Below are 23,830 nucleotides of genomic sequence, written 5' to 3'. Positions count from 1 at the left end.
GGTTGGGTGATTGTGGAGGCCAGATCATCTGATGCAGCACTCATCATGCTCCTTCTTGGTCGAACAACTCTTACACAGCCTGGAGGTGTGTTTTGGGTCATTGTCCTGTTGAAAAACAAATTATAGTCTCACTAAGTGCAAACCAGATTGGATGGTGTATTGCTGCAGAATGCTGTAGTAGCTTGCTGGTTAACTGTGCCTTGAATTCTAAATGAATCACTGACAGTTTCACCAGCAAAACACCATCACACCACCTCCTGCATGCTTCAAGGTGGGAACTAAACATGCAGAGATCATCCATTCATCTACTCTGCGTCTCATAAAGACACGGCAGTTGGATCCCAAAATCTCAAATTTGGACTCATCAGACCAAAGGACAGGTTTTCACCGGTCTAATGTCCATTGCTCGTGTTTCTTGGCCCAAGCAAGTCTCTTCTTCTTATTGGTGTCCTTTAGTAGTGGTTTCTTTGCAGCAATTCGACCATGAAAGCCTGTTCACGCAGTCTCCTCTGAACAGTTGATGTTGAGACTTGTCTGTTACTTGAACTCTGAAGCATTTATTTGGGCTGCAATTTCTGAGGCTGGCTAATGAACGTGTCCTCTGCAGCAGAGGTAACTCTGGGTCTTCCTTTCCTGTGGCGTTCCTCATGACAGCCAGCTTCATCATAGCACTTGATTGTTTTTGCAACTACTTGAAGAAACTTTCAAAGTTCTTGAAATTTTCCGGATTGACTGACCTTCATGTCTTAAAAAATAATGGACTGTTTCTCTTTGCTTATTTGAGCTGTTCCATAATATGGACTTGGTTGTTTACCAGATAGCCCTATCTTCTTGTCACAACACAACTGATTGACTCAAACGCATTAAGAAGGAAAGAAATTCCACTAACTTTTAACAAGGCACACCTGTTCATTGAAATGCATTCCAGGTGACTACCTCATGAAGCTGGTTGAGAGAATGCCAAGAGTGCTGTCATCAAGGCGAAGGGCGGCTACTTTGAAAATATTGTAAAAATAAAGGAAAAACCCAGGAATAAGTAGGTGTGTCAACTTTTGACTGGTACTGTAAGTATTCAGACCCTTTACTCATTATTTTGTTGAAGGACTTTGGCAGCGGTTACAGCCTCTGGTCTTCTTGGGTATGACGCTACAAGCTTGGTACACCTGTTTTTGGTTGGATGGGAGTTTGTCAGGTTGGATGGGAGCTTCGCTGCACAGCTATTTTCAGGTCTCTCCAGAGATGTTCGATCGGCTTCAAGTCCATGCTCTCGCTCAGCCACTCAAGGACATTCAGAGACTTGTCTCGAAGCCACTCCTGCGCTGTCTTGGCTGTGTGCTTAGGCTCGTTGTCCTATTGGAAGGTGAACCTTTGCTACAGAGTGCTCAGGACTTCATCAAGAGTCAATCCGTTCATCTTTCCCTCAATCCGGACTAAATCAAATTTATTTATTTAGCCCTTCTTCCATCAGCTGATGCCACAAAGTGCTGTACAGAAACTCAGCCTAAAACCGCAAACGGCAAGCAATGCAGGTGTAGAAGCACGGTGGTTAGGTAGAAGCACGGTGGCTAGGAAAAACTGTGCCAGGTTTCCTCCAGATGTGACGCTTGGCATTCCGGCCAAGTAGTTCACTCCATGTTTCTCATGGTCTGAGAGTCTTTTAGGTTCCTTTTGGCAAACTCCAACTGTGCTGCCATGTGCCTTTTACTGATGAGTGGCTTCCGCCAGGCTAGGAAGAGTCTTGGTGGTTCAAATCTTCTTCCATTTAAGAATGATGAAGGCCACTGTGTTCTTGGGGACTTTCAATGCTGCAGAAATGTTTTGGTACCCTTCCCCAGATATGTACCTTGACACAATCCTGTCTCTGAGCTCTACAGACAATTCCTTCAACCTCTTGGCTTGGTTTTTGCTCTGACATGCACTATCAACTGTGGGACCCTATATAGACAGCTGTGTGCCTTTCCAAATAATGTCCAATCGATTTGAATTTACCACAGGTGGACTCCAAGTTGTGGAAACCCCTCAATGATGATCAATGGAAGCAGGATGCCTCTGACCTCAATTTCAAGTCTCATAGCGAAGGGTCTGAATTCTTATGTACATAAGCTGTTTCTGTTTTTTATTTTTAATACATTAGCAAACATTTCTAAAAACCTGTTTGCTTTGTCATTATGGGGTATTGTGTCAAGATTGAGGAACATTTTTTATTTAATTCATTTCAGAATAAGGCTGTAACGTAACAATGTGGAAAAAGTCCAGGGGTCTGAATACTTTCCTAATGCACTGTATTTGATTCCAATCCAGCCATTACAATGAGCCCATACTCCTATAGCTTCTCCCACCAGACTTTTCTGGTGTATTGGCACTCTGACGGTGTACTTTCCCATGATGAGAGAAACGTCTCTTGAGCAAGGCTTAATCAATCCAATGAGTCAATGCAGTGAATCAGCAGAGCTACAGCCTGGCAGTGAAAAATACCTGGCAAACAGGACCTCTGCTGACTGATAAATGGGTGTGTGTGTGTGTGTGTGTGTGTGTGTGTGTGTGTGTGCGTTTTAAACAAGACATCATCCACACTGCATGGTTGACACATTAGTCATGTACTATGGAGGCATCAAGGTCTCTCCCTTCCTCTCTCTAACTCCATTTTTTTATTGAGGGGTTGTGTTAAATGCAGAAGACACATTTCAGTTGAATACATTCAGTTGTGCAACTCACTAGATATCCCCTTTCCTTTCGTCTAAATTAAACGTCCCCCACTCATAATAACAGGAAGTCTGTACTAGAGCTGGGCAATATGAACAACAATTCTGGTCATTTATAATGATAAATAGTTTATAACATTTAAATGTTATCACCCTTAAAATTACTACACTGAACAAAAATATAAACAACTATTTCAAGGATTTTACTGAGTTACAGTTCATATAAGAAAATAAATCAAATTAATTCATTAGGCCCTAATCTATGGATTTCACATGACTGGGAAAATGGATGACTGGATCAGAAAACTAGTCTGTGTCTGGGGAGACATATCCTTCACATAGTCTGATTGTGGAATGTTATCCCACACGTCATTGGCCGTGCGAAGTTGCTGGATATTGGCGGTGTTAGGTTCTGAACAGAGAAACTAAAACGGACGACTAGAAAAAGCTCACACCAAGTTTATTCACCCACTGTGTCATACAGCTGCAAATACATTTTGCCCATGATCAAACAATGATTTTTACTGCCTGTCAGGGCAAGAGTAGTGGTGCAACTATTGTGCTGTTGTCTTCGCAGTCACTTCTCCATGATTGTTCATCAGTGACCTCCTGTTCACCTTATTCAACAGACCTGGGTCATATACTCTGTTCAACTTTTCTCTCACTGTCATTTTCCACACGCCTATTTCCTCTTTACCCTTCTTTGACCCCTGACATATACAGTTGATGTCGGAAGTCTACATGCACCTTAGCCAAATACATTTAAACTCAGTTTTTCACAATTCCAGACAGTTAGGATCACCACTTTATTTTAAGAATGTGAAATGTCAGAATAATAGTCGACAGAATGCTTTAATTTCTTTCATCACATTCCCAGTGGGTCAGAAGTTTACATACACTCAATTAGTATTTGGTAGCATTGTCTTTAAATTGTTTAACTTGGGTCAAACGTTTCGGGTAGCCTTCCACCAGCTTCCCACAATAAGTTGGGTGAATTTTGGCCCATTCCTACTGACAGAGCTGTTGTAACTGAGTCAGGTTTGTAGGCCTCCTTGCTCGCACATGCTTTTTCAGTTCTGCCCACAAATGTTCTATAGGGCTTTGTGATGGCCACTCACTACCTTGACTTTGTTGTCCTTAAGCCAACTTTAGAAGTATGCTTGGGGTCACAGTCCATTTTGGAAGACCCATTTGCGACCAAGCTTTAACTTCCTGACTTGTGTCTTGAGATGGTGCTTCAATATATCCACATAATTGTCCTCCCTCATGATGCCATCTATTTTGTGAAGTGCACCAGTCCCTCCTGCAGCAAAGCACCCCCACAAAATGCCGCCACCCCCGTGCTTCACGGTTGGGATGGTGTTCTTCGACTTTTTCGTCCAAAAATAACAATGGTCATTAAGGCCATACAGTTCTATTTTTGTTTCATCAGACCAGAGGACATTTCTCCAAAAAGTAAGATCGTTGTCCCCATGTGCAGTTGCAAACCATAGTCTGGCTTTTTTATATGGCGGTTCTGGAGCAATGGCTTCTTCCTTGCTGAGCGGCCTTTCAGGTTATGTCGATTATAGGACTCGTTTTACTGTGGATATAGATACTGGAGGAAACAGGTACAAAAGTATCTTCACAAGGTCCTTTGCTGTTGTTCTGGGATTGATTTGCACTTTTCGCACCAAAGTACGTTCATGAGTGGTATGATGGCTGCGTGGTCCCATGGTGTTTATACTTGCATACCTATTGTTTGTACAGATGAACGTGGTACCTTCAGGCATTTGGAAATTTCTCCCAAGGATGAACCAGACTTGTGGAGGTCTTCAATTTTTTTCTGATGTCTTGGCTGATTTTTTTTGGGGATTTTCCCATGATGTCAAGCAAAGAGGCACTGAGTTTGAAGGTAGGCCTTGAAAGACATCCACAGGTAAACATCCAATTGACTCAAATTATGTCAATTAGCCTATCAGAAGCCTCTAAAGACACAACATCATTTTCTGGAATTTTCCAAGCTGTTTAAAGGCACAGTCAATTTGGTGTATGTAAACTTCTGACCCACTGGAATTGTGATACAGTGAAATAATATGTTTGTAAACAATTGTTGGGAAAATTGCTTGTGTCATGCACAAAGTAGATGTCCTAACAGACTTGCCAAAACTATAGTTTGTTAACAATAAATTTGTGGAGTGGTTGAAAAACGAGTTTTAATGACTCCGACCTAAGTGTATGTAAACTTCCGACTTCAACTGTGTCTGTCTGTCTGTCTGTGTGTGTGTGTGTGTGTGTGTGTGTAACATGGACCCTGGATCATTACTACTCTCCCTTTTGGGATGGATCACACCTCCATTCTGTTCCTTCCCACCTATAGGCAGAAACTTAAACAGGAAGCGCCGGTGGTAAGGACCAATCAGAATCTATGCTTCAAGATTGTTTTGATCACGTGGACTGGGAAATGTTCCGGGTTGCCTCTGAGAATTTTATCAACGTATACACTTACTCTGTGACTGGTTCATCAGAAAGTCCATAGAGGATGTTCTTCCCACTTAGACGATCCAAACTTATCCAAACCAAAAACATTGGATAGATGGCAGCATTCGCGCAAAACTTAATGAACTACTCAATTTAACCATGGCAAAGTGACTGGGAACATGGACGTATACAAAAGGACCAGCTACGACCTCCGTAAGGCAATCGAAGGCAAAATAACAGTACAGGTTCCAAGTGGTGTCGCAATTCAATGGCTCAGACACGATGTGGCAGGAATTTGACAATCATGGATTATAAAGGGAAAGCGACACCTCGCTTCTGGATGAGCTAAACACCCTCTTCTTCCACATCGAGGAAAACAACATTGTGCCACCGATGTGGGACCCGACGGTCATGAGGACTCAGTGGTCTCGTTTTCCATGGCCAACGTGAGTAAGTAATTTTAGGTGCGTTATCGCTCGCAAGGCTGCCGACTCAGACAGCATCCAACATTGGTCTGACCCAAGCCACATCCTCGGCTCATGTGCAGACCGGCCTACTGGAGTGTTCATGGACATTATTCAATCTTTCCATATACCAATCTGTTGTCCCCACTTGCTTCAAGATGTCCACCATTGTTCCTGTACCCAAGAAAGTCATTTAGTTCAGTTCCTTCACTATCACCATGTAGCACTCACTTCTGTCATCATAAAGTGCTTGAGGAGGCATTTCACCTCCACCTTACCCGACACCCTAGACCCACTACAATTCATCTCCTCAACAGATCCACAGATGATGCAATCTCCATTATTGTCCTATCCCACCTGGACAAGGGAAATACCAATGTAATGATATTGTTTATCAACTACACTTCAGCCTTTAACATCATAGTACCCTCCAAGCTCATCACTAAGCTCGGGGCCCTGGGTCTGAACCCCTCCCTGTGCAACTGGGTCCTGAACTTCCTGATGGGCCAACCCCAAGTGGTCAATGTAGGCAACAACACCTCCATCATGCTGATCCTCAACACGGGTTCCCAACAGGGGTGCGTGCTCAGCCCCCTCCTGTACTCCCTGTTCACCCACATCTTTCTCCGCAGTGGAGATGGTCAAAAGCTTCAAGTTCCTCGGCGTGTACATTATTGACAAGCTGAAATGGTCCCTTCACACACAGCGTGGTGAAGTTGGCCCAACAGCACCTCTTCAACCTCAGGAGGTTGCTAATACCCAAACAAACTTCTAGAGATGCACAATTGAGAGCATCCTGTAGGGCTGTATCACCGCCTGGTGCTGCAATTGCGTTGTCCAAAACCACAGGGCTCTCCGGAGGGTGGCGGGGTCATTCCAACGCATCACTGGGGGCACACTGCCTGCACTTCACGACATCAATAGCGCCCGGTGTCACAGGAAGGTTAAGAAAATCATCAAGGACCTCGGCCACCCGAGCCACGGTCTGTTCGCCCTGCTACCATCTAGAAGGCAGACACAGTACAGGTACTTCTCTTTTTTGGAGTCTTTCCAGATCCTTGATATCCTTCCACTTATGGACTGCCCTCTTCAATTCAAACCACAGGTTTTCAATGGGGTTCAAGTCCTGAGACTGAGATGGCCATTGCAAAATTCAGATTTTGTGGCTATGGACTTCATGTTGGTGCTCATGGGTCCTTTTTTACATGAAAATGACCTCCGTGTCGTTATCCTCAGAGGGGAGGAGGGAGTAGTGGTAACGGGCGGCAATCATTTTGACCCTTTTACCCTTGTATTGCTTGTTAAACAAACATTTTTCTCTGAGCAATTTAATCATTATAATATAATTTCTAAATTTTTCTGAGGAGACAATAGTTCAGTATTTGTTATTTATTTTAGTGTTTTTTTGCTCATCTTTGTCCAGTTTGCCAGTAATTATGGGCCTGTTTGTTCACCAGGCTGTGCGCTGTGTTTGAGTGGCAGGTGGTGGGATGGCTGGAATGATCTGTGGGTGTCTGTGGCCTGCAGTGTGAGCTCAGCTCCACGTACTAGCCACAAGGAGACGACCTACTGCTGGCACACACACTCGTAGGCATATCTCTACACACAAAGTAGGGAGGTGGCGAGGAAGTAAAAGGTAAGGGAGGAAGACAGAATGTAAGGAAATAACATTACTGTTGGCAATGCTGCTGGATTAAGGTTTTGGCGGAGTGTGTGGGAAGGATTTACCCTCCTGTGTTTTAGGTCATAGGAAAAGGAGGAAATAGGAACAACATATCCCTCACTCCATCAGAGAGATCTGCCGCTCTCCATCCCCCAGCATTCCTCTCTTCCTCCTTTAGCTCTCTTATCTTTCTTTCTCCTCACGTCTTTCTCTTCCCGCGTCTCCTCCTTTTATCTCTTTCTCTTTCTACCTTCATCTCTCTCTGCGTCATGTCTCTTTCCTGGCTGACTGGCTCTCTCTATCTTAGGGCTGGCACAATGAGTATTAACTGTGTAACCGTTATGGATGAAGATGGTCATGACGGTTTGATAATTTTTTTTGTGGAACTGTTTCTGCTGTAACATGGACTTTCAACAACACCCCCATCAATGCAGCAGCACACAGAAATAGAATGAATAAAACAGGCTTGGCACCTAGGTCGTTATCAATCAAACGTCACAATACGGTGCAGAGCGTTCGATTTGGAGACCCCCAACTCCACTAAAACCATTGACAACTGTGCCATTTTCAAGGGATTGTTATCTCTTTGGTTGTAATATCATCACCTTTTTGAAGAGCGTAGTCAGAGTTACACGTTTTCGATCTAGTCCACATTTACCTCTGTTATACAGAAGTAACTGCATGCTTTTCATGATCAGTAAATATCAATTGATCAGGTATTTTCAGATTTCGGAGGGTAGCCGATCCATTTTGCATGTAGCTAGCTAGCTAAGCAAACGTCTAATTTAGCTTGCTTCATCAGAGATTAGGCTTTTGGAAAAAGCTTGATGTTGTCAGTTGGACTACTGTCATCACCACTATAGGTGGCAAGCAAATATAGCCATCTACCGGTAGTTGACCTTCACAGCCCTAGTCTCGCTCTGTCTTTCTCTTCTTGTCCATCTCTCTTCTGGTCTCTCTTTTTGCCTGAACAGTCTGGAGGGGGGGGTTCAGGGAGAGAGTGTGCACGTGAGTTTCATACCACGTACTACTAGCAGCATATTAGCCACATATTGTTATGTGCTAGCTGTTGGTCTGTTTTGTTTTATAAATGTGCAATGAGCATAGAAATACATTTTATATAAGGAATTGGCAACTCCTTCTAGTTCTGAGAAGTATGCTTCTTATACAGGTAGGCAGGCCACTTTAAATTTTGAATATTTCTTATTTAACTTGGCATGTCGTTAAGGACAAATTCTTATTTACAATGACGGCCTACCCCGGCCAAACCCTCCCCTTACCCAGACGACGCTTGGCCAGCTGTGCGCCACCCTACGCGACTCTCGATCACGGCCGGTTGTGATACAGCCCGGGATCAAACCAGGGTCTGTAGTGACAGCTCTAGCACTGTGATGCTGCGCCACTTGGGAGCCCTCTTGACACTTGATTTCAACATCTAAACAAAGTGAGCCGGCTTATGTAGTTCAAACAGTTGGAGACGGACAGAAGGGTCTATTCATAACAGTGCAACTGTTTGACCTTGTTAGCAAGCAAATGGATCCAAGTTGGTTAGACTTTAAAGATTAGCTGGCTACTCACTAGCATGTGGGCCTGGTGTGCTTGAGATTGTTTATGAGACCGATGTTAATTTTCCATAAAGCCTGCTATAAGAAGTTAGTAATTATTAGTGGATGTGTATCGTTTGTTACATTTGTAACAATGGGTATGTTCATAGACAGACTTGAAAGCAATATCAGTGATTATTGCAAAAAAGGTTAAACTATTTTAATAAAATGATTATTATTATGGTTGGTCTTATGGTTGCGGAATACTTTTATATTAGGCTATGTATAATTTCACAAGCCCTGAATTAATTAGATTATTCCCGACTGTTTGAAATACAGTGTATTGACCTTTTTTTAATGGTGCAACAAAGCTTCTGTCGAGAAAGTAAACATGTAAATATAAATGGAGATATGATCTTTGGTCAGATGGCCCGGCCCTAGTCCTGTGCTATCCTGTGGGAGCTATATTCATTTTTGATGCTAATAGGCGCTAGCAGTGTTGCCAACTCAGATCAAACTCGATCCTAGAGATGATGGAATCTCTTTTAACGTGTTTACGTTTCAGTTCTGTTATATTTCATTCAAGAATATTCCTAAATATCTCCAGGCCAAACTAGGGGGTAGCAAAGCAACCTTCTGAGCTAGCCTTTCCCTTCACTTGCAGACTAACTGTTATTAGCTACAGTATTAGGTATCATTAGAGATTAATATCACAGATGGAACAATGAGCCAGATATTTCACCACATGTATAAATGTGACGTATCCGGTTGGCGTTTCCACTCACTACCAAATATGGTGGAGCATTTCGCTACACTCGCATTAACATCTGCTAACCATGTGACAAATAAAATTTGATTTGATTTGAAGAGAGGAAGCCAGATGGATTTTGACCTACATTCTGCAAAAAATGTTCCTCGATTTAAACATTTGATATCAATACAGTTTTCTGTTTCCAAAACTAGAATCTGTAACAGTGGACTACGTTTTGTAGACCCTTTGCCAATGTTTGTAAAAATTGCCTTGTTTAGGAGTGCAAGAGTGAATTGAGTTATTGCACATGTGCAATTCAGAGTAGGCTCTGTGAATTTCCCTAACGGAAATATGCAAATAAATGCTAGAAGCTGCCAATAGGATCTCGCTTGGCTCTGTCCACCTTCTTGCTTGTTCTACCCACTATGATTAATTTGCTTCCATTGAAAATATCACCTCTCTGACCCCTGCGAGTGGAGCAGGGTGAACCTGTAGGTGAGGGGCAGGGATGCAGGGTCTACACAGGATGAACGTGGAGAGGGATCCACTGTTCATATGGTCTGGCAAGCATGATATGAGCTCAATGATTGTTATTCTTCCTGTGCATCTTGCCCTTTATCTGTGTATCTTCCTCTCTTTCCTCTTTTTCTTTCTCTCTTTACTCCCTTTCTCTCCCCACCACCATATTTCTCTCCTCTTCCTCTGAGGATTTATTCCATCCTTTTTTCTCACTGTGATTTTGTAATATCCGAGCGGCTCGGGTGTCTGCTCTACTGTCATAAACTGTGAGGGAATTGATACTCATATAAATGCCTTTGGTCTAATGAAAGCAGTAGCGGTGCTTCTGTAAAATCAGTGGGCAAGCCAAGCTGGGGGGGGGGGGGGCATATAAAACAACCTATGTATTGTGATGATTGCTTTCTTTGCTCTATAACCTGTTAGGTCTATATATCACGGTCACAAGGCATATGAACTAAGGCCGAGACAAGAAGACAGTGGCAGAATAAATTCAACCACACCTTCCTTTTTATCACAACACTGGGGAGCAACCTCCACAAAACATTATTGCATGTAACAAAGAGTTACATGACCTACTGGTCAAGCAAGTTAGTGTTTCTGACATTTTTGGACTACTAAACAACTATTGAAGTTGCAAAGAAAACAGGAGCTGCCTCCACTATTCAAGCACCATTTCACCGTTTTCCAACATTATTAAATCATTCATGTTTAGTCTAGGTACAGTGACAACTAAAAGATACTAAAAACAATTTAATCCAAGCAACCTAACCTGAATGTGTCGGTCCCTGGTTCTGATTGTTTGTGTGTGTGTGCGCGCATTTGAGCGAGTAGAAAAAACGTGTTTACTCACCCTACTTGTAGAGAAATGCTATCCTACCTGGCTAAAATGCTTAATTTCATGGCCAACTTTAGCTAGATAACATTAGCCTTCTTCATATTGAACTTCCATCCTCTCAGGCCAGGAGCACAAAAATGTAGGAATTTATGGTTGGATCAGAATCGCCACAAATCCAAATCCATATCTCCATCCATAGCTAATTTAGGAAAGGGACCATTTTAATTAGCTAGCCACTGAAGGACAACATTACATTGAGATCCATTACGAGTTTGTCAATGGCGTATGCTCTCGAAGTGATTGGAGTGAAGCCAAATCCAAACTGGCTTCCCTTAACACTTTTGTTTGGTGCACCAGGACCATTCACAGTTTAGCTCGACGCTGATTGGCTATTATTTTATAGAAAAAAATGATCACGGGAGACCAAATGCTCGCTTTCTTCCCTTGCATTCAATGCTACGGGCAGCAACAATGTCATACTCTTTTGGACCAGACCGCATCAGATGGTCTACAGAGACAGAGGGGGGCTGTTTCGCCCGCTCGGATGCTTTCTTCATTTCTTGCGAATTGAAGGAAAAGACGAAAGATTTGTATTTAACGAGGCAAGTCAGTTAAGAACAAATTCTTATTTACAATGACGGCCTACCCTGGCTAAGCCCTAACCTGGACGACGCTGGTCAATTGTGCACCACCCTGTGGGACTCCCAATCACAGCCGGTTGTGATACCGCCTGGAATCGAACCAGGTCTGTAGTGACGCCTCTAGCACTGAGATGCAGTGCCATAGACCGCATAATAGTTTTAGTTCAAGGCCGCAATTGGTTGTAGAACGCTCTTTGGTTTCAGTAGCAGCTCTTATGACACTGGCTGTTCAGACCTGGGTCGAAATAGTATTTTGGTTTTCCATACTTAATAAGGTGTGCTTTATTTAGCCTTGCCGCCTGACATAATGGAATCAATAGGATAGTTCCGAAAGTTCAATGAAGTGCACACTGAGTCAATTGATGTTTTGACAGCCTTATCCAAGTGACAAATATGCTGATGTGTATATACAAATAATGCATTAAGAGAATGTGTTGATTGGCTATATCTCTATTCACAGTTTAGCTTTAGCAGCTGTGGGGTTTAAGTAGGACTGTAAACTAAATTATTTGTAATTGACTTCCCATATCTTTTCCTTCGGGCTCTATCTGGCTTTAGTTATAGTTATATTTCATGATTCTCTATATGAGATCGGGAAGGTTTCAGTAAGTCTTATCAAACAGCACGCACACTGAGATCCTCGTCCGTCTGTCTTCTGTTTGATCAGACTTCCTGAGGGCAGCTCGTGTATGTGTTAGACTTAGGCTGCAGAGATGATGAATTATAGAGTATTTGCGCTGTATTACATGGTTCTGCACTACACCTCCCTCCCCATTCTCCTTCTCCGATCATTCTATCTCTCTCTTTTTTTTGTTCCCAGTCTTACTGGCTGTTATTCTTCCTCTTTTCATCGCCTCTTCCACTGTTCAAAAGCTCTGTGTTGTGTACCTAGAGGACACATTTTACAATAGAGCTAGAACTCTTCCTCCGCCCCCTTTCTCTCTCAGTATGTGGTTTTCTCTGCCATGTAAATTCATGACCACATAATGAACCTCCTCAGGTTAAAGGGCCTGCTAATGCTTAGGCTAACTCAGTCTCTCGCTCTCTTTCTCTCAATGATTGTATAGTGTATAGACTACAAAAGATAGTCTTGAGTGTATAGATCTATAGGGCCTTTATGAATGGTGAGAATGCTGCTGTAGATTTGAAACAATTGCATATTAATTGTAAGTGATATGGTGACATTTCACCCGGCATATTAGAAGACAAGGTGAAGAAATTACCTTATTGTTTAAACAGACCGGATCCTCTTTGATCAACAGGAATGGGCTAGCTGATAGGGGCTAGGAGTGGATTAGGAATTGAGCATCCAACAACATGCTTCGAGAAGAGTTGATGAGTTGACTTGATGTTTTGGACAGAACACCATGTATACCACTCTGGAACACTTAATTAGTTTTGAGGAACAAAATGCTTTACCTGTGTGTACAGTACATACATGCAGGTTTTAGGGTTGTCCCATTGGTGTACATCAGGGATGGGCAACTGGTGGCCCGCGGCCCCCCTTTTGAAGGCCCTCGGCATCATTAGTTTTTCGTGTTAGCCCATGTCAGCTAGCATTTTTTTGATAGCTGGTCGCAAAACTAATGTAGCAATCTGAACTTGTTATCATGGTCTAATTACTGCCTGGGAGGCCACAATTGATTTTGTTGGTCAGGCTCACTCAAATATCATATTAAACACGGCAAACGTTTCTCTCCACCCTATGAGAAAATGTGTAGAATTGCAGGAAATAAGCAGTAAAACACAGACCCGCAGGCATCTGCGTCCGCCTCATGATCATTTCAGATTTTTGTGTCCCCCATCAATGTTGCCCATCCCTGTAGATAGTAGAAGGAATTATACTCCACAGGAAAGTATGTTGGTCTCTCTTTACCCCTCTACTACTGAACTCACTCATACATTACACTCTTGTACACTTCTTTCTTCCTCTCCTTCCTGTCTGGTTGAAGTTTGTGTTTTTAATGAGAAACCCGAACCTCCTGAGACCTAATTATTCTTTTTTTCACTAATTTATAAATCACCGCACATCTCCCGCTACCCACTCAGCATAGGATAGATAAACTTACTGATGAGGGAGGATTGCCACTCAAAGAAAATATTATAATCCATGTTACAGGGCTCTAGACTAACTTTTTCCACTGGTGGCACTGGGGCTACCAACTTTTTCAGCTTATGGCACCAGCACATGATTTGGTCACACCAATTTAATGACCTGACCGATGTACCTGCATTCAATATAAAACCAGGCTAATAATGACTAGACATCTTTTTAAAATGTGCATGTACTTGCAGGGCTTGACACTCAGGTAAATTTGCCAGTGGCACACCGGGCCAGTGCCAACTGAAAGCTACTGGCCTGAATGAGAAGACTGGCCTGGGAAAGCGGATGATGCACGCAGCATTTAAGGCAAGGCACCACACCCTAATGTTTTTTTTTTTTTTTTTCCCTTAATCACAATGAACTTTTAGACACCAATATAATACTTTTTTTGTATTACAACTTTTTTGAAATGTTGTTTCAAAATATACAAATTAGGCAATATATCATTAAATATGCACATATTTCATATACCCCAATTCCATTTTTCTTGGCACTGGATGAAGTTAGCCTTTAAACATTTTGGTTTCATTTTGTTAAGACACTCCAGGATCAAACTTGTATAGAGTAGATAGTCCAGTTTGTTCACAATCTTTCTATCTGTAAAATACTAAAGACATGTACATAAACTGCATCTGTTTTAGTGCATATTTTCCAAGAAAAAATGTAATCTAGAATAATATTTTCACAAAAAAGAAACAATTCCCTGGTATATACAGTGCCTTGCGAAAATATTCGGCCCTCTTGAACTTTTCGACCTTTTGCCACATTTCAGGCTTCAAACATAAAGATATAAAACTGTATTTTTTTGTGAAGAATCAACAACAAGTGGGACACAATCATGAAGTGGAACGACATTTATTGGATATTTCAAACTTTTTTAACAAATCAAAAACTGAAAAATTGGGCGTGCAAAATTATTCAGCCCCCTTAAGTTAATACTTTGTAGCGCCACCTTTTGCTGCGATTACAGCTGTAAGTCGCTTGGGGTATGTCTCTATCAGTTTTGCACATCGAGAGACTGAAATTTTGTCCCATTCCTCCTTGCAAAACAGCTCGAGCTCAGTGAGGTTGGATGGAGAGCATTTGTGAACAGCAGTTTTCAGTTCTTTCCACAGATTCTCGATTGGATTCAGGTCTGGACTTTGACTTGGCCATTCTAACACCTGGATATGTTTATTTTTGAACCATTCCATTGTATATTTTGCTTTATGTTTTGGATCATTGTCTTGTTGGAAGACAAATCTCCGTCCCAGTCTCAGGTCTTTTGCAGACTCCATCAGGTTTTCTTCCAGAATGGTCCTGTATTTGGCTCCATCCATCTTCCCATCAATTTTAACCATCTTCCCTGTCCCTGCTGAAGAAAAGCAGGCCCAAACCATGATGCTGCCACCACCATGTTTGACAGTGGGCATGGTGTGTTCAGGGTGATGAGCTGTGTTGCTTTTACGCCAAACATAACGTTTTGCATTGTTGTCAAAAAGTTCAATTTTGGTTTCATCTGACCAGAGCACCTTCTTCCACATGTTTGGTGTGTCTCCCAGGTGGCTTGTGGCAAACTTTAAACAACACTTTTGATGGATATCTTTAAGAAATGGCTTTCTTCTTGCCACTCTTCCATAAAGGCCAGATTTGTGCAATATACGACTGATTGTTGTCCTATGGACAGAGTCTCCCACCTCAGCTGTAGATCTCTGCAGTTCATCCAGAGTGATCATGGGCCTCTTGGCTGCATCTCTGATCAGTCTTCTCCTTGTATGAGCTGAAAGTTTAGAGGGACGGCCAGGTCTTGGTAGATTTGCAGTGGCCTGATACTCCTTCCATTTCAATATTATCTCTTGCACAGTGCTCCTTGGGATGTTTAAAGCTTGGGAAATATTTTTGTATCCAAATCCGGCTTTAAACTTCTTCACAACAGTATCTCGGACCTGCCTGGTGTGTTCCTTGTTCTTCATGATGCTCTCTGCGCTTTTAACAGACCTCTGAGACTATCACAGTGCAGGTGCATTTATACGGAGACTTGATTACACACAGGTGGATTGTATTTATCATCATTAGTCATTTAGGTCAACATTGGATCATTCAGAGATCCTCACTGAACTTCTGGAGAGAGTTTTCTGCACTGAAAGTAAAGGGGCTGAATAATTTTGCACGCCCAATTTTTCAGTTTTTGATTTGTTAAAAAAGTTAAATATCCAATAAATGTCGTTCCACTTCATGATTTTGTCCCACTTGTTGTTGATTCTTCACAAAAAAATACAGTTTTATATCTTTATGTTTGAAGCCTGAAATGTGGCAAAAGGTCGCAAAGTTCAAGGGGGCCGAATACTTTCGCAAGGCACTGTAAGTCTGGAGGATATACAGTGGGGCAAAAAGTCAGCCACCAATTGTGCAAGTTCTCCTACTTAAAAAAGATGAGAGATGCCTGTAATTTTCATCATAGGTACACTTCAACTATGACAGACAAAATGGGAAAAAAAATCTAGAAAATCACATTGTAGGATTTTTTATGAATTTATTTGCAAATTATGGTGAAAAATAAAATAAGTATTTGGTCAATAACAAAAGTTTATCGCAATACTTTGTTATATACCCTTTTGGCAATGACAGAGGTCAAATGTTTTCTGTAAGTCTTCGCAAGGTTTTCACACACTGTTGCTGGTATTTTGGCCCATTACTCCATGCAGATCTCCTCTAGAGCAGTGATGTTTTGAGGCTGTTGCTGGGCAACACGGACTTTCAACTCCCTCCAAAGATTTTCTATGGGGTTGAGATCTGGAGACTGACTAGGCCACTCCAGGACCTTGAAATGCTTCTTACGAAGCCACTCCTTCATTGCCCGGGCGGTGTATTTGGGATCATTGTCATGCTGATAGACCCAGCCACGTTTCATCTTCAATGCCCTTGCTGATGGAAGGAGGTTTTCACTCAAAATCTCACGATACATGGCCCCATTCATTCTTTCCTTTACACGGATCAGTCGTCCTGGTCCCTTTGCAGAAAAACAGCTTCAAAGCATGACGTTTCCACCCCCATGCTTCACAGTAGGTATAGTGTACTTTGGATGCAACTCAGCATTCTTTGTCCTCCAAACACGACGAGCTGAGTTTTTACCAAAAAGTTATATTTTGGTTTCATCTGACCATATGACGTTCTCCCAATCTTCTTCTGGATCATCCAAATGCTCTCTAGCAAACTTCAGACGAGCCTGGACATGTACTGGCTTAAGCAGGGGGACACGTCTGGCACTGCAGGATTTGAGTCCCTGGCAACGTAGTGTGTTACTGATGGTAGGCTTTGTTACTTTGGTCCCAGCTCTCTGCAGGTCATTCACTAGGTCCCCCCGTGTGGTTCTGGGACTTTTGCTCACCGTTCTTGTGATCATTTTGACCCCACGGGGTGAGATCTTGCGTGGAGCCTCAGATCGAGGGAGATTATCAGTGTTCTTGTATGTCTTCCATTTCCTAATAATTACTCCCACAGTTGATTTCTTCAAACCAAGCTGCTTACCTATTGCAGATTCAGTCTTCCCAGCCTGGTACAGGTCTACAATTTTGTTTCTGGTGTCCTTGGACAGCTCTTTGGTCTTGGCTGTAGTGGAGTTTGGAGTGTGACTGTTTGAGGTTGTGGACAGGTGTCTTTTTATATTGATATCAAGTTCAAACAGGTGCCATTAATACAGGTAACGAGTGGAGGACAGAGGAGCCTCTTAAAGAAGGTCTGTGAGAGCCAGAAATCTTGCTTGTTTGTAGGTGACCAAATACTTATATTCCACCATAATTTGCAAATAAATTCATTAAAAATCCTACAATGTGATTTTCTGGATTTTTTTTCTCATTTTGTCTGTCATAGTTGAAGTGAAAATTACAGGCTTCTCATCTTTTTACGTGGGAGAACTTGCACAATTGGTGGCTGACTAAATACTTTTTTTGCCCCACTGTGGGCTTTTAAATGATGTATGATTTACATGTAGTGAGCTTTGAAATGATGGATTTATGTCCATTTGAATGTGGTCAAAATTCAGTTTTTGCCCCTTATTTGTACTACTATTAAGAGGACAATATACCCCAAAATCTCAATAGATAAATTGATGAAAAAATGTAATTTCAGCCTATGGTGCCTCACCTTAAATGTTATTTTTCATTTGCGGGCTGTGCAAGTAGCATATAGCCTACCGTTAATTCACAAATGCATTTGAACTTGACTATCTTATTTACATTGATTGTTTCGGGGGGGGAGATGTTTGCGGATTCTCAAAAAGGGTGTTATTGTTAGCAATTTTTAACATTCACTCTACAATTGTAGGGATCTAAAAGTCAGTTTTATATTTTGGTGAATTCAGTTTTTTTTTTTTTTTTCAGGGTTTCACTCTCAAAATCACCCTTTTAATTTATTGAAATTGCGTGCCTAGCAAGAGACTGTGTTTGGCTAGCCCTGTACTGTACAATGTGCTGTGTAAACTACATGTGATGGCAGAGTTTTGCAAGACAAATACCCTCGCGATTGATGCAAATCATCATGATATTCTGCCAGGTAGGCTTACTTTGCACTCAACAGTTTAATTGGTTTAAAGGTTTTTTTGGAAAGCCTGATGACTTTATTGAAAAATAAGTGTCGCACTGCCAAGTCTAAGGGTCGCAAAAATGAGTGTTTTGGTTGCAGTTTTGAGCCCCGAGTTAAACTTTTTGAAATATTTTCTGCATACAACATTTGGGACCCACTTCAAACAAATTACAACCTTTTTTATGAGGCTTGTATTGATGTTTATATACAGAAATAATTTATAGGCTAATACAGTATATCATGCATATATACTGAACAAAAAGATAAACACAACATCTTAAGTGTTGGTCCCGTGCCTCATGAGCTGAAATAAAAATGCACAAAAAGTTTATTTCGCTCAAATTTTGTTGGCATATTTGTTTATATCCCCGTTAGTGATCTTTTCTCCTTTGCCAAGATAATCCATCCACCTGACAGGTGTGGCATATCAAGAAGCTGATTAAACAGTATGATCATTACACAGGTGCATCTTGTGCTAGGGACAATAAAAGGCCAGTGTAAAATGTGCAGTTTTGTCACACAACACAATGCCACAGATGTCTCAAGTTTTGAGGGAGCGTGCAATTGGCATGCTGACTGCAGGAATGTCCAACAGAGCTGTTGCCAGGGAATTTATAGTTAAATTCTCGACCATAAGCCGCCTCCAACATAATTTTAGAGAATTTGGCAGTATGTCCAACCGGCCTCACATCTGCAGACCAGTTCAGGACCTCCCCATGCAGCTTCATCACCTGCGGGATCGTCTGAGACCAGCCACCCAGACAGCTGATGAAACCGAGGAGTATTTCTGTCTGTAATAAAGCCCTTTGTGGGGGAAAAACTCATTCTGATTGGATGGGCCTGGCTCCCCAGTGGGTGGGCATATGCCCTCCAAGGACCACCATGGCTGCACCCCTGTCCAGTCATGTGCAATCCATAGATCAAAGCCTAATTCATTTATTTCAATTTGCTAATTTACTTATATGAACTGTAACTCAGTAAAATCTTTGAAATTGTTGCATTTTGCGTTTTTAGATTTTTGTTCAGTATACATTGTATTGAGTGTGAATGTTTAAGCCATCGGTCTCCAACAGGTAGATTAATTCTGTCTTCCTTTGCAAATTGTCATAAACAACCTTCCCGGCAACAATCCAATCAAAACCACATTGACATTCCTCCTTTTTCATCCCCTCTTCCATTGTTCAAAAGCTCTCTGTATCTAGAGGGCACATTGTACAATATAACTAGCACAGCTCTCTCTCGCTGTGTGTGGTTTTCTCTGCCATGTAAAACCACGACCACGTAATGAACCTCCTAGGGGTAACGGCCTGCTAACGCTTAACTCAGTCTCCTCGTTGTCCTTTTCCTCCTGCTCTTCCCCCACTTTCTCCTCCAACTCCTCTCTCTCCTCCTTTACCAATCAGTCCTACTCTTCTCCACCACAAGATGACAAAGACCACTCATTCTCTCCCTGCCTCCTGTCTCCGTCTCTTACTCACTCTCTACATTTCTATGCATCACGGTTTCCCTCTCTCCCCTTCACTTCCTCTCTGTCTCTGTCATCTGCTTCATACATTTTTATTTCTCTCTTTTCCATCTTTACGGTATACAATTATATCATTCACTTTGTCTCTCTATTTCCCTTGCCCTCCTGTCTTTCAATCTGTGGTACACATTTGTGTTGTTTGACTGAAGTTACTGATTCACAGATCCTGATTGCTGCCATGTGAAATGCTCCCCCTTCAACACACACACACAAACACACAGGGATTTGTTCATGTTTATCACTCCCACACATCGGGCCCCAGTGGAGCACACAGGATGACTTTGCCATGAGGAACCTTTTTGTTTTTGTCTGGCTGGTGAGTCTCAATGAAGGCTGCTTCTCACTGTTGTTACTGCCCCGGAGGTCAGATGGCACATTTACACAGGTTGGCCTCTAACCTGAAAGGTCTAAGCTGCACCACAGAGACTCACAGCACTCACAGCTCTTGTGGGCAGGGTTGTAAACCCTCAGAGAGTGGGAGGGAAGACACACATTCCCACTCAAAATCAAAACGTATGCAAATGAAATTTTATCACATATACTGCCCCAAGCTTGTGATAAGATGCCATTTGCATAGGTTTCCGCTCTTTGAGTAGTTTTTGATTTGGATGTGTTTCTTCTCTCCCTCTGTGTTATATCCTTTCCCTTGGATTTCATATTCCAGGGTGTGCATGTACCTTTTCCTCTCTCTGTCCTCCCTTGGGCCACAACCCAGCCTGACCCCCTTTCCTGACTCTGTTTAGCCCAGTGGTTTATCTTGGCTTCCCAGTGTGGGACGTCTGGAGGTCAGGACAACCACAGGGACTCCCCTGAGACCGCTCCTCCTCGGCTCGGAGCCCCCCACCCATCTTTAGAGATTTGTTCCAACAATACAGGCAATACAGGGTTGCTAGAACCGTGTCATTGAGGTGTCAGGCAAGTTAATTTAATCTTGCTGTGTGTGTGTGTGTGTGTGTGTGTGTGTGTGTTGTCCTACCTAATTTGTACCTTTTTTATTTCCCAGGGTTCCGTTCTATCCTAGAAGACACATGGACTAAAAGAAATAGGGGCACCAGGCGAGGTAAGTCTTGGAAAAGACAATACAAAAACCTTTTGAAAAGACGGGATGTATCCTTTTAACCAAAATCAAAACCCTCAGGTCCACTTTAGGTTAAGACTGTCACCTTTGACCTCTCACCCCTGCAGGCCCTCTGGCTGTCCTCTCAGCTGAGACCTGACTGCTGATTGGAGCCGGCCTGGTGTTCGTATAGGTGTGTTTGTGTGTGAGGAGATGAAGTCCAGTATGCGTCAGTGGCGGAGGCTGGTGTTTGTGGGGATGTTGGCATGGGCCCTCCTCTTCCTGGTTCTGCTATCCTACTTCCTAGATGCCCGCGTGGACAACGAGGCCCTGACCTCCGCCGGCTCCTCGCTCTCCCAGCATCCCGACACGCGGCGCTTGTCCTCCATCCAAGCCGCCTCCCACCAGCAGCACCACTCCGTCATGGGCTCCCGACCCGAACCCGCCTACACCACCTTTACCACCATCTACCCAGACCCTAACTCTAACCATTACCCAGACTCCGAAGCAGAGCCTAGCCCCACTTCCACCACCTCAGAGCCTGGCCTGGAGCTGAGCCAGAGCTCAGACAGCGGTCCCTACGGGACCAGCCAGGAGGGGGTGGGGGGCAGCCGACAGCAGCAGGACTACCTGGACCCCCAGACCCTGGCTGCGTGGTCCTCTTTTGGCACGGAGAACGTGGGTTCCCACTCTGACCAGGTGGTGACCCGCAGCCGTGAGAGAACCGCCTGGACCCCCTCTGATGCTGAGTGGGGGCCCAACCGAACCAAGCGCAGATCCTCACGTGAGGATGAAGAGGGGGAGGAGGAGGGGGTTCAGACGAATAACAGCCACAGGAGGAGGACCACAGTGTGGGGGCGTAGGGGGAAGAGAGATGGGTGGGGAAAAGAGGAGGATTTAGAGGAGTACTACTTCTCCAAGTCGGCCTCGGTGGTGCAGCGACTTTGGCGGGGAAGTGTTTCCTCTGGAATGCTGTCCCCGCGGCTGCAGCGCGCTATGCGTGACTACCTGAGTGCCAACAAACACCACGTGACCTATGAAGGACGCAGATGGGCTGCCCAGAGCTCCAGGGGACTGCTGTGTGAGCTGAAGGATCAGGCCAGGCTGAGAACACTGGACGGGTCCGAGCAGCCCTTCTCCTCGCTGGGCTGGGCCCATCTGGTGCCACGCCTGGCCCTGGAGCAGCTCTACAGACAGGGGGGCCAGAGGGGCTTCAGGAGCTGTGCTGTGGTGACCTCTGCTGGGGCTATTCTGCACTCAGGCCTGGGGAAGGAGATCGGTGAGTGAAGGCTAGAGGGGTAGAGAGGGGAGTGGACAGGGGAGGGAGAGGGAAGGAAGAAAAGGAGATGGAGGGAGGGAGGTATGCAGGTTAAATGGGATGAAGGGATTGAAGGAGAGCTGGGATACGATGGCTGAAACTTGACGCTTTTATTGGTACAGTAAATTGAAAAAAAACAACTTTGTTTTCTGTTTTACCTAATGCCCTGATAAATAGGACCCTGGTTTTGCCTATATGTGACTGTGTGTCAGTCAGAGTGTGAAATACAGCATTGATCCTGAGCAGATTTCTCCGTGACAACCCAGTCTGTTTATGTGAGGGGAGAATGTGTCTCTTTACGAAGTGACATCCACAGTATTGATTGGGAAGTAAATTTGTCGTGTAACGCTATCGACTTCCCAATTCGCCCCACAGCCTAGTGTTAGCTTACTGTAGCACAGTGACGTGACATTTGGTCTTGGGCTCTAAACTGTCTCACACACCAAGTAGGAAACATCTATCACCCAGTAGTAACAATTTCTATGATTGGTTGAAAGGGAATTGGCATGTCATATTTCCCGAAGGGTCTTGAGCAGTTAATTTGGAGATCTTCTATATACTGTATCTCTAGAATACTTTGGTTGACTGCATTGCAGCTTGTCTTTGTGTGTGTGTTTTCTGTTCTCTGCGTTGGCGGCTCTGTGGGCATGGGGAGAGTGTGAACTCGGGGACAGATGGCTCACTTGTTTAATTGTATAGATTAGCAGGAAATCAAACCATATTGATCTCACTTAGATACTCCTCATCTGTCCAATGCTGAGGTGTTTCTGGAAATACCTTCCTGTCTTCCCATCCTTTCCTTCATGTCAAAGTGTGTGTACAAGCATGTGAATGTATGTTTGACATTAGTCAATAAGATGAGAGGTTTGTGAATCTGTCGTTGGACATCTGTACCAGGCTAATGTTTCGCTGCCACCGTGTGGTGAATTGGCTGAATAACATCCTCAACGGCCTTCTATGGTTTAGTCCTCTCATCGTCTCACTGCTCTCTCCCGCCATATCTCTCCACATCCACCCCCCCTATCCATACACTCTCCTTCTGAATTCCAAATAGACCCCCACCCCTCAGCTATACCTTAGCTTAGGCCTTTGTGTAGATCAGAAAGGTGTCTCCAAGATGGTATCTGATAGGTGTATCCAAATGGTGAAAATTACACCTTTTCCTAACCAGAGCACAAGATGGCGTTATTACCACATGGGCATTTCCACGGTAACCGCATGATGCTGAGATTTCGATTTTCACTTGAAAATGTATGCCAGACAAAAACCATTGATTGCAAAGTTAAACAAATGGTACAACTCTATGCACCATTTAACGGTTTCTACTGACATTTTAACAGAAAGACATTTACTTGAACAGAGTAGATGTAAAGTTGGGTTACAGAATGACAGTTAAACTCTGTTTAAATATCTACTCTGAAATTAAGATTCAAAGATGTCTGCTGGAAGAAAAAGTATATTTTGGTCATTGAACTACAGTAAGTGAAGTGGATTAACACCCAGTAACAGAATGCTGGTATCAGAATGACATCACGGGTCCCTGATTCTCTTCATGGTGGTAGGTCCTGAATAAGTACACACTAATATCCTCCTTTTCATGTTTGGCTGTTTATTCTACACACTGGCTATTATTCTAATGAGCTCGCCCCAAACAAGACCACATTTGGTTGGTCCGGACCTGACCAAA

General features: G+C 43.3%; 1 protein-coding gene across 2 annotated transcripts in view; it reads left to right on the top strand.

Annotated features, from left to right (window-relative positions):
• The window catches only part of LOC110501323 (beta-galactoside alpha-2,6-sialyltransferase 2), a 59,978-nt gene that overhangs the window by 21,653 nt on the left and 14,495 nt on the right, over positions 1–23,830 (top strand). For both annotated transcript variants that reach the window (XM_021578802.2, XM_036958619.1), the window contains exons 2-3: positions 20,772–20,828; positions 20,954–22,104. In XM_021578802.2, coding sequence (XP_021434477.2) covers positions 21,039–22,104 — 1,066 coding nt within the window. In that variant the 5' untranslated portion in view covers positions 20,772–20,828; positions 20,954–21,038. The remainder of the gene's footprint in view (positions 1–20,771; positions 20,829–20,953; positions 22,105–23,830) is intronic.

This window comes from Oncorhynchus mykiss, chromosome 22 (assembly GCF_013265735.2).
Source record: "Oncorhynchus mykiss isolate Arlee chromosome 22, USDA_OmykA_1.1, whole genome shotgun sequence".
Taxonomy (NCBI): domain Eukaryota; kingdom Metazoa; phylum Chordata; class Actinopteri; order Salmoniformes; family Salmonidae; genus Oncorhynchus; species Oncorhynchus mykiss.
The sequence above is the reverse complement of the archived record's forward strand: the minus strand, read 5'-3'. Positions and strand labels throughout refer to the sequence as shown.